This window comes from Phyllostomus hastatus, unplaced genomic scaffold, assembly GCF_019186645.2.
Source record: "Phyllostomus hastatus isolate PE091 unplaced genomic scaffold, TTU_PhHast_1.1 phas_scaffold_39, whole genome shotgun sequence".
In the NCBI taxonomy this organism is placed as follows: Eukaryota; Metazoa; Chordata; class Mammalia; order Chiroptera; family Phyllostomidae; genus Phyllostomus; species Phyllostomus hastatus.
Window position 1 is genome coordinate 12,744,468 of NW_025334028.1, and position 17,635 is coordinate 12,762,102.

The 17,635-nt window shown below is 37.3% G+C and overlaps 1 protein-coding gene and 1 long non-coding RNA gene across 4 annotated transcripts in view; one reads left to right on the top strand and one right to left on the bottom strand.

The window, feature by feature from the left end:
* Positions 1-17,635, top strand: part of HERC6 (HECT and RLD domain containing E3 ubiquitin protein ligase family member 6) — a 64,015-nt gene that overhangs the window by 40,210 nt on the left and 6,170 nt on the right. The window contains exons 14-20 of one of the 2 annotated variants that reach the window (XM_045820306.1): positions 2,928-3,041; positions 3,364-3,468; positions 7,037-7,192; positions 9,078-9,221; positions 14,058-14,224; positions 16,093-16,159; positions 17,317-17,387. In XM_045820306.1, coding sequence (XP_045676262.1) covers positions 2,928-3,041; positions 3,364-3,468; positions 7,037-7,192; positions 9,078-9,221; positions 14,058-14,224; positions 16,093-16,159; positions 17,317-17,387 — 824 coding nt within the window. The remainder of the gene's footprint in view (positions 1-2,927; positions 3,042-3,363; positions 3,469-7,036; positions 7,193-9,077; positions 9,222-14,057; positions 14,225-16,092; positions 16,160-17,316; positions 17,388-17,635) is intronic. The other variant, XM_045820307.1, reaches the window with a different exon arrangement.
* The window catches only part of LOC123806871, a 56,322-nt gene that overhangs the window by 29,082 nt on the left and 9,605 nt on the right, over positions 1-17,635 (bottom strand). The gene's annotated exons all lie outside the window — the stretch shown is intronic.

The window sequence follows — 17,635 nt, forward strand, 5'->3', positions numbered from 1 at the left end:
GTCAAAATCACTAATCATCAGAGAAGTGCAAATTAAAACCACAGTGAGATATCACCTCACACCTGTCAGAATGACTGTATTCACTAAATCAATAAAAAAGTGTTGGCAAGGTTGTGGAGAAAAGGGAACCCTTGTGCACTGTTGGTGGGAATGAAAATTGGAACAGCCACTGTGGGAAGCAATATGGAGCTACCTCAAAAAATTAAAAATGGAACTGCCTTATGATTCAGGGATTCCACTTTTAGGAATATATCCGAAGAATCTTGAAACACTTAATTCTAAAGCATATATGCAACCCTGTGTTCACTGCAGCATTATTTACAGTAGCCAAGATTTGGAAGCAGCCCAAGTGTCTATCAGTAGATGAGTGCATAAAAAAGCCATGGTACATTTACACAGTGGAATACTATTCAGCCATAATAAAGAAGAAAATCTTACCCTTTCCAAAAGCATGGAAGGACCTGGAGAGCATTATGCTAAGTGAAATAAGCTAGAGAAAGACAAGTACCATCTGATTTCACTCATATGTGGAATCTAATGAACAAAAATGCATGGACACAGACAATGTGATGATTGGGGGAGTGGAGGGAGGAGGCAGAAGGTATGGGGGGGATAAATGGTGATGGATGGAGATTTGACTTCAGGTGGTGAACACACAATACAGTGTACAGATGATGTATTGTGGAATTGTGCACCTGAAACCCGTGTAATTTTGTTAACCAATGTCACTCCAATAAATTCAATAATAAGGAAAAAACTAAAAGTCATTGCCAAGATCAGTACCAAGGAGCTTTTCTCCAACGTTTTTCATCTAGGAGTTTTATGGGTTTAGGTCTTATGTTTAAGAGTTTAATCCATTTTGAGTTAATTTTTTCTGAGTGCTGTAAGATAGGGGTCCAATTTCTGCATGTGGTTATCTTGTCCCAGCTGCATTTATTGAAGAGATTCTCCTTCCCCTATTAAGTATTCTTGGCTCCCTTGTCAAATAAGTAAGGATTTACCTCTGACTGGTGTGGCTCAATGGATTAAGTGTCATTCTGCAAAGTGAAAGGTAACTGGTTTGATTCCTGGTCAGGGTGCATGCCAGAGCTGTGGGTTCCAGTCCCTGGTCTGGACACATACCAATGGCTCATTGATGTTTCTCTCTCTTTCTCTCTCCCGACCCCTCTCTAAAGTATAAATATTTTTTAAAAATATGCAAGTATTTATTTCTGGCCTCTTGATTCTATTCTATTGGTCTGTGTGTCTATATTTATGCCAGTACTATACTATTTTTGTTTTTAATGCTACAGTTTTGTAGTATTGTTATAAGTCAGCAGGTGTGATACCTCCAGCTTTGTTCCTCCTCAGGATTGCTTTGACTATTCAGGGTATTTTGTGGTTCATACAAATTTTAGGATTTTTTTTCTATGTATGTGAAATACACCATTAGAATTTTGAGAGGAATTGTATTGACTCTATAGATTACTTTATGCAGTATGGACATTTAAATAATATTAAGTTTTCTAACCCATGAACACAGGATATCTTTACATTTTCTTCTGGTTTTTTTTATCAAGCTCTTTTATCAAAGTCTTATAGTTTCCAGTGTACAGATCTTTCACTTTCTTGGTTAAACTGATTTCTAAGTATTTCATTTGTTTTGATGCTATTGTGAATGGCCAGTTAGAGTCTTAAGAAGACAAATATGAATCAAGTGGAGTTGAATATTTTTTAAAGTAATGTATAAAAGGGAAATGTTTGGCATAAAATACTTGGGGATTTCAAAGTGAGAAACATCATGAGGATTTAAGATGTTTTATAAAAACTTCTCTCTGTGATGTGTACTTTTCACTTCTGATATTAGTTATTTGCCTTTTTTTCCTGGATTAGTCTTAAACCAGGAAGCTGTTTTTTTTTATTGTTATTATTATTGTTGTTTGTTTTTTAAGAATCGACGTTCAAAATTTTTTTATTTATAATTTTTTTCAATTAGTTTACATTTAATATTATTCTGTATGAGTTTCAGATGTACAGCAAAGAGGTCAGAAAATCATGTACTTTACAGAGTGGTTCCCCGTCTTACTGCTTCAAGTACCCAAGAATCCCCCATTTTATTTGTTGATCCTTTCCCCTGTATATCTGGTTTTTCTCTCCTTAGTTTATGTTCTTGGATTCTTTATTTTCTGCCTTCTGTCTTTTGAATTCATTTGATCTGATGGAGCTTTAGATTACTGATTTTCCAGCATGCTTCCTCTAAGAGGCCTTCCTGAAACCTGTAAGTACTACTCCAATGAGAAACTGTATCCTGGATGCCTGATTTACTTTTTTTTTTTTTTTTGCCAGTTGGCAGTTTATGCACATAGACAGCTTATGGAAACACATCTACACTCACTTGTTTATATATTGTCTATGACTGTTTTGTGCTACAAAATGGCAAGGTTGAATAGTTGCACCAGAGATTGTATGGCCCCAATCTCAAAATATTTACTATCTCGATTTAAGAGTTTGCTGATTATTATATTAGACACTAAACTATGTGTAACCAGGACAATTTTTTAGCTTATGTTTTGTCCCACACCTGGGAAATAGTGTGTACTAAATTAATATTCATCAATTAGTGGAAAAGGGCTGAATTTGTCAAAAGTACCTTGGATTTCTATAGCGCTCTTATTCTCAAAGTCTAGAAACTGTATCCAGTAAACCTGTGCCCTAAGAATTGCTTTGCTATCTCCAGTGGCAACATCTTACATCTTTTTAAATACTTGTAAAAAGTGAAGAAATAATAGATAAAAAAAATGGAAGTTTTATAGAACTTTACTTCATCATTGATAAATGCATTGGTTTATGGAGCTCTATTCTGATTACCTATATAATAGCCATATATATAATAGATAACATAATTTATTGATAGAAAATGGTATTCATAGTTCATATTCTTTTTTAAGGTAAACAAAACTAACTGTCAACTACCAGAGAATACTTTCAACATAAAAGAACTCTCCGACTGGCTGAGCAATTATAAAAACATAAAAATAATGCCCATTATGTGTAATAACCTGGTAAGAGTAATATTTTTACTTCTGAATATTTTCACATTTTAAAGGGGACATATTAGTAACTATGTAAGTATCTCTTTGATAAATCAATATCTGAAAATATCCTATTGCAAAGCAAAATTCTCTAAATCAGATAATCACTGATAACTTAAATGTCTTTCACTCACAAAATGAATATTTTCTTAGAAATTTATTTCTAAGTAATTTGGAGTCTTAAAAACAGATTCCAAAAAAGTTTAAAGGAAAATAAAGTGATAAGGTAAAGGAATGAAGTTTTTCTCTTCTTTTAATTATCAAAACTGTTACTTTTTTGTGTTTTTTTTAGATACCTGAAAGAAACTGTCACATTATTCTCAGTAAATTTCCATTTATCTTTAATTTTCTATCCAAAATGAAATTATGGCAAGCTGATTCCAACATAAAAATGGCGGTAATATATGCTTTACCTTTTTGTTATTATGTAAAATGTCAAACATATACAAAATAGAGATAATGGTTTAATGAACCCCATCACAAGGTTTTAGTCACCAACATTTTGCCACACTTCAATTTATTACTTTTGTTGTTTTTGCAGTTGTTAGTATTTTTGCTGAATTATTTTGAAGCAAATCCCAGGCCCAGTTTCTTTTCACCTCTCCATGCTTCAGTGCATTATTTCTGGTTGTTTTACTCTTATTTATGTTGAGATTCTTCAGTGGGTTCAGTTGGTGACCACATGATTTTTCCATTGTAACGTTTCCCATGGACTATTTATTTATTTATTTATTTATTTATTTTTAGAGCAGGGAAGGGAGGGAGAAAGAGAGAGAGAAACATCAATGTGTGGTTGCTTCTTGTATACCTCCTACTGTACACCTGGCCCGCAACCCAGGCATGTGCCCTGACTGGGAATTGAACCAGTGACCCTTTGGTTTGCAGTCTGGCACTGGTCCACTGAGACACACCAGCCAGGCCATGGACCTTTTATTTAATAATTTCATCCATTGTTTTGGTTGAAGTTTGCAAAATAGCGATATTTCTTTTATCATTTATTCCAAAGTTATGTACTGAATCTTGTATGGAACTTTTCCTCATCTATCAGGGATGTTTGGTTACCCTGAAAAATCATTCACATAGGGAGGTTGAATGATAGTTGATTCTTTTTCTTTAATCATTAAATGTTCTGCCCTGGCTGATGGTGTCTCACTGGATTGAACACCAGCCTGCAAACAAAAAGGGTTACCAGTTGGATTCCCAGTCAGGGCACGTGCCTGGGTTGTGGGCCAGGTTCCCAGTAGGGGGCGCTCAAGAGGCAACCACATTAATGTTTCTCTCCCTCTCTTTCTCCCTACCTTCCCCTCTCTAAAAATAAATATTTTAAAAAAATTTTTTTTAAATAAATGTTTCCTGCATAGAGTTTGTACCAATTTATGTTACTACCAGCAATGTATGAAATGCTTCTTTTACTCTCTCACCAATGCAATGTTACCAAGCTTTGTGATCTTTTCCAATTCGATGGGCTGACCATGATACTTCAACTTAATTTTAATTTGCGTTCCCCATTATTATATGATGCCTGAGTCCTCACTTTCTTTAGATAATATCCCTTGTTTTCCTACTATGAGCGATACTGAAATAATTGTGGAGCTGCTCTTTTCTTCTCCTCTATCCAGTTTTAGTGACTATACTATGTTCTTAGTTGTTAGTCTTTGGATTTTCATATCTGCTGAGTCTTAGAGATTGATTTGTAAACCCCAACTGATATTCTTTTATTTCCAGTGACTTTATTCTATTTTCCATTTACTCTCTCCCTTCTGTTCTTTTTCTTGTAGTTGTATTATTCCCATATAACACTTACATGCTATTTTCTCTCTCCATCACCAGCAGCCTTAGTTCTCATTTATGGTCACCCTGTGCCCAGACATTATGCTAAAGATTTTCCAACCATTTTTTGATTGCTGAGTCTTGTTTTCTAGGCCATTCCTTTGGAAAGGTTCGTACCTACTTTCTATTATGTTTATACTTTAAAGACTCACAGGAATCAGAAATATACCCATTGGTTTTGCTAATAATTCAAAGGACATGGACCATCTAAGTGAAACATGGAAAAGCCTGAGATATCACATCCACAAAAGGAGTCATTTCAGTAACTAAACTTTTCCTTTTCATACCCTATTAATTATAGAGCTTATATGGCATTTTCCAATGAGCCATGCCTGATAAATTGGTAAATGCAACATTTATTCATAATAACCAAGCTAGAGGGACAAGGTACATCCTGCTAAAAGCATTCCATCAGTAAGGACTCTCCCTCTAGTTACTATCATTAGTATCTGTCCTCAGATTTGACTTTTTCATCTCTTCTATTTCTCAGCCACCTCTTTTTTTCCTGCCCAAACATTCCTGGTAATGGGAGAAAATACATTCTTTCCCTCCCAAACCTAACTTCCCCTTACATTTCCTTTAAGTGAATCTTTCCCACTATATTATTTTCTTCTATAGCAATTTTCTGTATAACTCATCTACTCTCTTAGTAAGGGTTGAGTGGAGAGTGGACCCAGGCAGGTTACATATCATGAAGGACTGGGAAATGTCTGAGGACAAGAAGACTCTTAGTTGTAGCTGTCATAAGTGAGGTCAGCAAGCAGACTCAAGAATCCTGTCCCCCAGAGGACAGATAATGGACATAGTTAAAACTGTAAGCTCCAAACTAGATTATGAATTCAAATGTACAAATGTAGAAATGGGAAAGCAATACATGGAGAATGGGAGTAGAGAAACTGAAAGATAAGATATACAGGTTTCAAGTCCATTCTTGATTAAGTGAGAAAAGGGTGGGTCTACAGCAGGACACATACACCTCTCCCTACTATAGTCAGTACAGGATATTGCTGGCCTCCCTGTCTCTCAGAGGCATGGAACATGTTGCTTAGCAGTTAGTATTGAAGTGTCCCAGAGCTGCAGATTCCTGGGCCACAGGAAGAGATGACACACTACCAAGAAAAACCAGAAATGGCACTTGTTCCAACCCCCTACAAACTGTGGAGCTTCTTTACAATAAACATCTTAGGGATAAGCCAGAAAAATCCTGTGGAATTACATACAATTTCTTAGTATATAGTGGTGGCAGAGATCTGGGACAGGGCTTTTCCAAGCCTAGAGCCACATGCACACTTCTTTGAGATGCTTGTAGAGTGCTAATATGGGTGACCACACCCAGTGTGGAAACCTGGAATAAGATAGATATCCACCTGTCTTGCTGTCACTGTGGTGGTATTGGTTTATAAGTCCTAAATACTCCTTTATTGTCCTTGTGATAGAGCTGAAGCCCTCCTAGAGAAGTGTTGAAAGTCAAAGCAAGGATACTAATTCCAAAGCTAGATATCTCATTCAAGAGAGTTCAGCAGAAATAAGGTAGGGGACTAAAGTGAGGACATGTTGAAAATCAGAAAAGCTGAATGAGGTATTATGTAGGGTGACAGAGAACAATGCTAGGTACAAAATGAGGCCACCAGTGGCATGTTTCTAGGGAGTTTCCATGTACATTTAGCAGGTGGATCATAGTTATTTGAAGGAGAAAAGTGAATCTTTTCTGAGCAAGTCTTTCCTGTAGTCTTTTTCTTACACCTAACATTATCCCTAAGCTCCTAAATGTCCTTAACATTCTTGAGGAACACTCTGCTTCTTAAGACTGGTGGATAAATATCTCAGTGTGATGAATACTCCTATTGCCTTGAAGGATCATGTTTAAGTGATCTGAGATAGCTTTTAATTACTTGGTTGTACATCCATGATGATTAATACCCTGCACACAATTACCAGGTACCATAGTTTCACACATCCTACCATCTTTTTATCTCCCATGGTATACATATGATGCTCTTTTCCTTAAATAATTACACTATAAGTATCTATAGCAATGGTAGGCATAATTGTATGTTAAACAAAATAGGTTTATTTGAAATATTAAATACTTGCTTATATTCCTACGAGGATTCCTAAAATGTTTATTTTTCTAGATGTCAAAACAGATTGGGCAAATGATTCCACCAGGAGAGAATGGATTCCCTACATCTCCCCTATTTTTACTTCAAGTCAGAAGAAGTCACCTAGTTGAAGATGCCCTGCGTCAGTTAAGCCAAGCTAAAGACACTGACCTCCAGAAAGAATTAATGGTACAGTAAAAAGTCTCATTAGACATTTTTACAAATGTGGCAGGGAAACATTTATATAATGTAGCAAAGGAAGAGCATGCATTTGCAACTATAGTTATCAACCTTACGATTTCCAGAATTCATCACTTACCATTCAGAGAAAAGCTATGGGAGTTTAACTGAACATTGGAATTATGAGTTAACTAGTATGGCTATAACAATGCATAATAAACCATCCCAAATCTTAATTACTTAAAAATACCAATAATTTATTTTATCTGCAATTCAGTTAAGGATTTGCTGATGTAGATTCAACTCATCTGGTTGAACTCAATGTAAGCTAGGCCTGGCTGGGGCAGTCTGGCTCTTCTTTCTATGTTTTTCCTCTTCTTCCTGGGAGTAGCAAGCATGTTCTTCTCACAGCAGTGCCAGAGGTATGAGAAAACAAGTCCAGTCACAAAACAAACATTGCTTTAGTCAAAGCAAGTCACATGGCTGAACCTACATCAAGGGCTGGCAAAATATACTTAGCCTCTTTAATGAAAAGAATTGCAAAGTCACATGCAAAAGACGTGGGTCGAGAAGGAATGAAGATTGGGGCTGTTAATACAATCAACAAGCAGCAGGTGAAACAAATACTTTTCCTGCATATTTTGGCTCTAGTTTTAGTTATAGACCTTCTAGTACTGTATTGGTTCTAACTAGCTATGCTTCACTTCATCCTTTGTGGGTACATGGAGGAATTTTATTTTGTGGTGCCCCAGATTATCTGCCATATTGAGGTCATAAAATAATGACTAACTCTGTAGATTACCGCTATAGTCTTCAGAAGGGAGAGTACTTTCCTGATATCAGCCATGAGTGGAAGAGTTAGGCTCTCAAAGAAACCAGAACTCAGAGGGCGAGACTTCCCAGCACGGGACTCCAATGGGAAACAAAGAAACTCTTTTGTAAGCCAGACTCTAGTTTTATGTCTCCCTCTGTGCCTACTTTCCTTTAAATCTTGATTATGAGGAAATGAAGAGAAAAGGGGCCTACCTACAGCAGATGGCAATCAGGTAAGAAGGTAAACTTCAAGACAGATCCAGTCAAAATACAAACTCTGAACAAGGCAAGGTTGTTAAGGCCTGTTATGAGCGGGTCCTGACCACACTGAAGGTAGACCTGTTAGAGTAAATGAGCAGAAATAAGAACATCGGAAGTAAGCTTAATTTGTTACTGAGAATATCCAGATGGAATGTGAGGCAGGCCCTTGGGGATGATGGTCTGTGGCCAAGGAATCGTTGGATCAAAGTAGCCACAGATAAGATCTTCCAGGCAAAAAGAGAATGCTTAGTCAAGCTTAGTGGTGCTGATACTAAAGAGATAAAAAGAAATTAGCCAGGAAAGGAAGTAGACTTCAGAAAACAGGGACTAGTTATATTAATTTCCCACAACAGGGGTATGGATAGTCAGGTCTGATGGTTCCTGCAAAGGGCTGTTTATCAGAAGTCCTAATGAGGGAGAGGCAGGAGAAATACCATTTGGTGTCTGAAGCCAAAGTAGTACAGCTTGAATGAAGGGATGAAGGCAACGAGATAAAAGAATCAGGGGATTTGGTGGCTCAGGGGATTGAAGCATATCAAAATCTGGTTTAAGATGCTGGTCAACATAACAGGTGATTGCTGAGTCTTGCTGGAATCCCCCTTCACTGATTCATGTGGCAGTGTAAAGGACCTGTGTATTCAATATACAATAATCTGACAGTAAGGTTCACAGTTGCTCAGTAGCAAATTGAGGGAGTACAGATTGCAGTGAGGTATGGGGTGTGGGATTCTGGGAATTCTGGTAACTGCAGGAGGTTTGAAACTTTTCCATAAAGGTCAAGGCATTATATTTTAATCCTGGCAGTGTTCTCTTTCTTCAGATTGAATTTATTAAAGAAATTCGTTCTGTGGGTAGAGGAGTAAAGTCCGAGTTCTTCCATGTTGTATTTGAAGAAATGACCAAGTCAGAATATGGACTGTTCATATATCCTGAAGAGGGTTCCTACATGTGGTTTCCTGTCAATGTGAGTTTTTACTTATTTTCTTACAGTTTTTCAGAACAGAAAAAAGTATACCATATACTGCACCATGAGAATGATACATAATAATGTAAAATTAGGTCATAGAGAGCCTTGCCACGCAAAATATGGTCCACAGAGCAGCAGCTCCACAAACACCTGGGAGCTGTGTGAGAGGCAAAATCTCAGGCCCTACCCCAGATCTGAACATGTATTTTATAGGATTCTCAGGTAATTCATATGTACATTACACTTTTAAACAGCTTAAATGAAGTTACTTGAGATACAATAAACAGGACATAAATTGTCCAATTTGACACATTTTGATAGACATATATACCCATGAAACTCTCACCATAATCACAATAATGAACATAAATATCATCCCTCAAAGTTTCCTCGTATCCCTTTTTAACCTCACTACTCGCTCTCTGCCCCCTACCTCACGCCCCAGCAACAACTGTCACTATGGAATAGTTTGAATTTTCTAAAACTGTATATGAATGAAATCATGAGTAATCTTTGTGTCTGTCCACTTTCACTCAGCAGAATGATGCTGAGACTCATGCATGTTGTTGCATATATCCACAGTTCATTGCCTTTTATTGCTGAGTAGTATTGCATTGTGTGGATGTACTATATTTTATCTCATCACCTCTGATGGATATTTGGGTGTTTCCCTAAATTTTGAGAGGTGGTAATCTAGAATGTTTCAGTTAGGAGAGAAATTATTAATAGAATCCTAGAGATAATTGCTAATTCTCATAGGGTGATTTGTTTCTGCAATAATTATAGTTTTACAAAAATCCTCAAAATATAAACATTTTCTTAAAGTAACAACAAACACATCTTCATTTCTCTATTAGTGACACAGAATAAGTAAATTCTAAAAAGAATCATGTTGACCCTCAATTTCTGGATCCCCTTTCTGATAAATTTCCAAATGTTCTTCCCACAGCAGAAGTTTGGAAGCCATGGGACAGGGAAGAGGAGGAGAAAGATGAATGGGGTGAAAAAGTGCTGAAAAGTGTTGTGTATCTTTTTGAGAAAGAATAAACCTCTAAAAGATAGGAATGGCCAAGATATACAAGTGGTAGGATTTTTATGGGTCAGTTAACAAGCATTTATTGACTGTTTCTTGAGGTTCTACATTATACTGAATATTGTGGGAGATTCGAATTAGTAAGACACAATCTTTCCTCCTTTTGTATATGTCAATGGAGCAATAAGACTAAAACACCAGGAACTTTAGCAACTGTTTCTAAATTAGGGATTGCTGACTTTTTGTGTAATAGTTGTTGAGCACAGTAGGGTGGAGAAAGAAGCACTGATGCAGAATTAGAAGCCCAGAATTCTAATTGAGTGATGGTGGGTGGGTCATTGAGCTTCTCAGTTTTCTTCTGAATTTTCAGTTTCCTCACCTATACAATAACTGTCATAAATTCTGTGCTGCCTGCTTTACAGGACTGTTGTGCAAATAAAACAAGACAAGGCATATATCTAAGTGTGAAAGCACCATGAAAATGTTAGGGCACTATCCAAGTTTAAGGGATTCTTTGTTAGGATGAAAAGAAATCAAGGGGAACTGAAGTGATTGGAGAAAGTGTAATGGAAAAGTGGAGATCTGAGGTTGATATTAAAGGACGGGGACAAAATAGATCAAAGAGATGCAAGGGAGGGATGGGGAGGAGGAAAAGAAACCTTACATCAACTCTCTGTGAAGTGGATGATTTGTCCCCATTTTACAGATAAACGGAAGCTCAGAGAGATTAAATAAACGAGGGACATTCAACTAGCAAGTGATAAAGCTAGGATATGAATTCAGGACTGGACAAAGTCCTCACTCTTATGCATAGTGTTATATTGCTGGAGAGAAAGCAGACAAAAGTCCGATTTGTCTATGGCTCAGTGAAGAGACAAATCAACTATAACCAGGGAATACATTAGAGGCACATGGAATAACACTAAATAGGTTAGAAAAGGCCACCTTTGGAGAGAGTTGTATTTTTAATGCATTTTCAAAATACAAAGGCATTTTAACATTTATCCTCACAATTACTCTACGAAGAAAATAGGGCACGTAGATTTAGGCACAGACTATTAAGTGAGTGGCCCAGAGTCATGCACCTACTAACAGCAAAGCTGGTACTGGAACAGAAATCTTAAAGGAATTAGCAGGCTATTCATCTACGGCTGGGCTGCAGTGATGGCCTGGCCAGATGTGGCCAGTGCAGAAAGGAGAGTGAAGCCAGTATCATCAGGACTCTTCTTTCTTCAACCAACTTCACAGTCAACAGCATCAGTCACCTTCCCTGACTCATATGCTTGTCCCCATAAGTACACCTAGGTTGAAAGCTATATTGCCACAGGGACACCACTCATCTGGCACATATCCAACATGCATGATACCTGCTCAGAGTGTAAAGTTCACCCTTCCTCCCACAGTGTCATTTTTCTACATGAATTTGATGGCAAAGACTGTAAAATTAAATATTGAAAACCTTACTTTATAAGGCTATCTGAGCATATTTTTATATGCCAGATATGCTGTTACTAACAAAATATAACTTCATTCATTTAGTATTGTGAATTCTTAATGTTTCTTTTAATTTATGGAAGAATTTTAACTTGTATTATTGCCTGTTTAAGAATCTCAGATTTTGGTGACTTCTGGTCAACATGGAGGTGTAAATAGACATGCTTTGCCTCCTCACACAACCATAGAAAGAATTACAACTAGATCTCAAAACAAATTAATACCCAGAACCATCAGGAAATCGACCTGTGAAGAAGTCTGACAACCAAGGATTTAAAGAAACCACAGTCACCCAGATGGGTAGGAGGGGCAGAGTCACAGAGATGGGTGGAGAGGTGTGAATATAGGGTGTGGCATTGAGAGGCAGTGGCAGAACTGATGATCCCACATTCACATATGGTGGACAAAAATTGAGAGGGATACCTTGGCAGCAGGTGATCCCAGCCCCAGGCCAGATGGTACAGCCCAGGATTCTAGCACTGAGAAGATAAATCTCCATAACTGCTGGCTGTAAAAACCAGTGGGGGTGGGGGTGGCAGAATAAACTTCAGGTTTCTCAGGAGATTTGGCTTAAAGGGCCTGCACAGATTAAAATGTACACAAACCCACCCACTCTGGGATTCACCACCAGAGCAACAGCTGGAAGGGTACCAGTTGTATACAAGAAATGGGTGAAGTAACTAGAAATGGGGTGAGTGCCAGGCAGTCTCCAAAAGCCAGGCAGTGGCATTTTCCCCTTTCTGAGCCCTCTGCTCACATAGAGCCACAGAGCAGTGAAGCAGTTTGGCCCACTCTGGCAAACCTAAGTCTTCACCCCACACAATTTTCACATGTCTTTTCTACCATAGGCCACACTACTAAGATGAAGTCAAAGCAGGCCTACCTAATACACAGAAACAAAAGCCTTTGGGAGGCTGCCAAATTGAGGAGACAAAGAAATACGGCCCAAATGAAAGAACAGGACAAAACACCAGAAAAAGAACTAAACAAAATGGAGATAATCAACCTACCAGATGCAGACTTCAAAACACAGGATGATCAAAGAACTCATTGAGTATGGCAACAACATAAATGAAGAAATGAAAGTTACACCAAGTGAAATAAAGAAAAATCTACAAGGGACCATCAGTGGAGGGGAGGAAGCTGGGATTCAAATCAATGATTTGGAACATAAGGAAGAAATAAGCATTCAATCAGAACATCAAGAAGAAAAAAAGAATTTAAAAAACAGGATAGCTTAAGGACTCTCTAGGACATCTCCAAATGTACCAACATCCAAATCATAGGGATGCCAGAAGGAGAAGAGGAAGAGAAAGAAATTGAAAACTTACTTGAAAAAATAATGAAAGAAAACTTCCCTAATTTGGTGAAGGAAATAGACATACAAGTCCAGGAAGCACAGAGAGTTCCAAACAAGTTAGGCCCAAAGAAGACTACACCAAGACACATCATAATTAAAATGCCAAAGGTTAAAGATAAAGAGAGATAAAAGCAGCAAGAGAAAAGCAGAGAGTTGCTTACAAAGGAGTTCCCATAAGACTGTCAGCTGATTTCTCAAAAGAAACCTTACAGGCAAGAAGGGACTGGCAAGAAGTATTCAAAGTAATGAAAAGCAAGGACCTATATCCAAGATTGCTCTATCCAGCAAAGCTATCATTTAGAATGGAAGGGCAGATAAAGTGCTTCCCAGACAAGGTAAAAGCTAAAGGAGTTCATCATCACCAAGCCTTTATATGAAATGTTAAAGGGACTTATTTAAGAAAAAGAAGATCGAAACTATGAACTTTAAAATGGCAACAAACTCACAACTATCAACAACTGCATGTAAAAAAACAAACCAAGCAAACAACCAGAATAGGAACAGAATCATAGCTATGGAGATCATTTGGAGGTTTATCAGCTGGGAGGAGGGTGAGAATGGGGGAAAGGTGCAGGGATTAATGACCATAATTAGTAGGTACAAAATAGACAGGAGGATATTAAAAATAGTATAGGAAATGGAGAAGCCAAAGAACTTATATGCATGACCCATGGACATGAACTAAGGTGGGGGGGGCGGGGTGCTGAATTAAGGCAGGTACTGGGCTGAGGGGACCAAAGGGGGAAAAACTGGGACAGTTATAATAGCATAATAAATAATTTTTTTTTAAAAAAAAGAACCTCAGATTTATTTTCCTGAAGTCCATTTTGTTTCTAATTTGTGATTTTTAGAAAAGGAAACCAAAAACATTGTTTTACTAATATAATTATCCCATTGGATAACTGATTTAAGTACATTATGTTTTTTTTCCCTTCTATTTTTCCAGACCAAATTTGAGAAGAAGAGATATTTCCTCTTTGGGATGCTGTGTGGACTCTCCCTATACAATTTAAATGTTGCCAATATTCCTTTCCCACTGGCTCTGTTTAAGAAACTTCTGGACCAAAACCCATCACTGGAAGATTTAAAAGAACTCAGTCCTGTTTTGGGGAAGTAAGTAAATGGTTTTCCATGACTTTATCTAGTGAGTCTTAGTTATTTAGGCATAAATGATTTTACACATGCAGAAACATACAAGGTATTCAATTTCAATAATGTATGTGTGTGTTTAGATGAATTTGAATTTTAGCATAACTAATAGTCAAGTAAACCTTCAAAAATGGAGAAAAGCCAAATGTTCCTCTAATTATCAACCAGTAAAATAAACAGAGCCTGGTCTTTTCAATGTATCCAGATGGAAACAGTTACTTTGGACAATACACGATATTCTTAATGAAAATCCTGCATGCTCACAGATTTTGAATAAATTGTTCTAAGTTAAAAGGCAAACTACATGAGGGGAGACCCTCAGAAAAATCAGAATTATCTTTTGGTGGGTGGGCCCCTTGTAGTACAGACTGCCCCCAGTAGGTGAGTGTTCTAGGAACCCATCTGTATCAGTGTACCAGCTGGTGGTGTTGTAAGAGGCTGCATTTGGCTTCAGTGAATCTTTTTTAACTCTTTCAAAGCATTTGCCCATTTCATGATGGGTGCTTTATGAGTGCACCTGTCCACAATGTGCTGAGTGTTCAGCAGTTTTTGACTAAAAAACGGCATGACCGACATTCCCCACCTTCCCTATTAACCTGATCTCACCCTAAGCAACTTTTTTGTTTCCCTGGATGAAAAAAGTCCTCAAAGGGAAATATTTTGCCAATGTGGTAGAGGTGAAATAAAAAACAGCAGAAGCACTAAAAGGCATCAAAATTGATGAGTTCAAAAATTGCTTTGAGCAGTGGAAAAAATGTCTCAATAGGTGTATTGCATCAAATAAAGAGTACTTTGAAGGTGACTGAAGTTTAAACATGTAAGAATAAATACACAATTTTTAATAAGTAAATTCTTGGTTTATTTTTGGTTCCACCTCGTATCCTGTGATGAAAATACTGGCAACATATGATAGACAGTGAATTAGTGTCTCTGATGTATAAATATAAAGGGGTAGGCAAAAGTAGGTTAAATTACCTGCCATCATTACCTAAAAGATAAATCATAAGTGAGAATGTGAAATAATAACAATAATAAGACAATACAAATAAATCATACGATAATTAACAAATAATAATACCCAAAAAACTGTTTTGTGTATTCACAGCTGTAAACCTGCTTTTGCCAAACCTTTATATATGTGTTACCATATATATGTATATATAGTTAATCAAAAAATGAAAATATTTTCAACCTTACTAATAATCAAGGAAATACAAATGAAAATACCATTTTTCTGTTTACAGATTGACAGCTATTAAAAAGTTTTTCATAAAATATAGAATGGACAACAGAGTGGAGAACAGGATTCTCCTCTCATGTACTGTTAGTGGAAGAATAAACTGGCCAGATTTACACTGTGCCCTGACAATCTAGAGCAGGGTCTGAGGAACCACTGACACTTGTCTGCATTATCCTTTGTTGTGGAAGGCTGTGCTGGTATTGTAGGATGTGGAGCTGCACTTGGGGCCACTACCCACTAGATGCCAGTAGCAACCCTCTAATTGTGACAACAAAAAATGTCTCCAGATTTTTCCAAATGTCCCCCGGGGCAAAATAGCCCCTGGTTGAGAATCACCAGTTTAGGGGAAGGTGTTCCTTTTTGTCATTTCCACCCAGACACAGCAGTGTCTGTGTTAGCAGTGGTCCAACCAATCAAAACTAAATAGAGGTTAACTCTAGGAAGGAGCGGGAAGGTGGAGGAGAAATTTACATGGAATTTTATACATTTCTGTAGGGCCCAAAATTTTTCCATTGAACACATAAGTGTTCAAAGTGTTACTTTTGAAATGTTATAAAAATTAATATAATTTTTAAACCAAAATTTTCACTAGGAGTTTGCAAGAAATTCTAAATTATGAGACTGATGACATGGGAGAAGCACTGAACCTACAGTTTTCTGTGAGTATTGTCCACTGTCATTGGTGCCAATTCAATGCCAACAGGAATTCCCAGTTTGGGGTGTGGTGAAGGGAACTTTTATTTGGTGCAAAACAGTTCAATTGTGATATAGCACAGCTGTGAGGCAGCCCTGGGGCCAGGCCTCTCTCTAGCAAGATACTCTGCTCTGCTTTGCCTCTTGCTGGTCTGCTTTGTGCTGTGCTGGTCTGCTCCACTCTACTCCAGTGAAACATCTTTAGTGTTTCAACTCAACCAGGGAAACTCTATCTTCAGTGGAAAGGGAAAGCGCCCTCTCTGAACCACAGGGGAGGTGGCTTATATAGACAGAAGTCCCAGCCCCTAGTCCCTGATTGATCCATCCTTATGCACACGAGGACTCCAGAGAACTCCAAATCATTGCAGTTTGATTGGTTCAAAAGGCACTGTCCTGACTGGTTGGTAAAGATGTTGATAGGGATATAGTTGCGGTGGCTCTGATTAGATATGGAAAACTCAGTCCTATTGCTTAGAATATGATTCCAGGAACTCCTTCATAAGGTCTGGCTCAGATGGCAGAAACACAGTAAGCAGGCAGTTCAGTGCAGAGGTAGGTTAGCTCAGTGCAGGCTTCTCCCTGAAGTGCAGTTTGTGGGTCAGGCCACTGTGTAGAAATGGCTGTTAGGCTGTTTTGTTTTTAAAGTTAGCCACAAGGAGCCCTTCCTAGGAGGTACCTTCTTTCTCAGGGTTCACAGTACTAATGAACACCAGTTTATAGTTTAGCATTAGTCTTTTTAAAACATAATTTTACAGCAATGTCTCAGATATGGGATACCTTTTTTTAATGTATTTTACCTCTGTACTGTAAGATTTTCTCCCTACCTGCTCCTCATTGTATACCTTATGTGTGTATTCTCTCAAATAAACTAAAAATACAAGGTGATTTTTCTATTGATGTAAACAACTGAATGGACTGATGTATGCTTTAAAGTATTTTACAACATATAGTGGGGTGGATTTAAAATTTTTATATGCATTTAAAAGGCTGAACTACATAAATAATTATTTAGCTCCAAGTTATTTAAAATTTTATAGGGAAGACTATATTGGCAATAATAGTATTATGGTTAATTATTCCGACTTACTTTCATGTTTGCTACCTGAATCTATTTTCGTTACAGATACATTGGGACCAAAAGGATGTTAATTTAACTACAAATGAGATCACTATACTTGTGGACCAAACCAATAAGTACGTTTTGAGAACTAGAATACCTGCTTTGAATACACATTAAGCAAAGTTTATATCACTTTACTTTATAAATGTATTTTAGTTTCTCAGATGATCATTTTAGCTCATCTTTTAGAAAGAAGAAACAAGTTACAGGGTAAGAGAAGTGGAGAAAGGATCAGAATTAAATATTTTCTTTGCAGCACTTTTCATTAGTTACTCATTTAACAATTATTTTTGAGCCCCAACTCTGTAACTGACCTTACTCT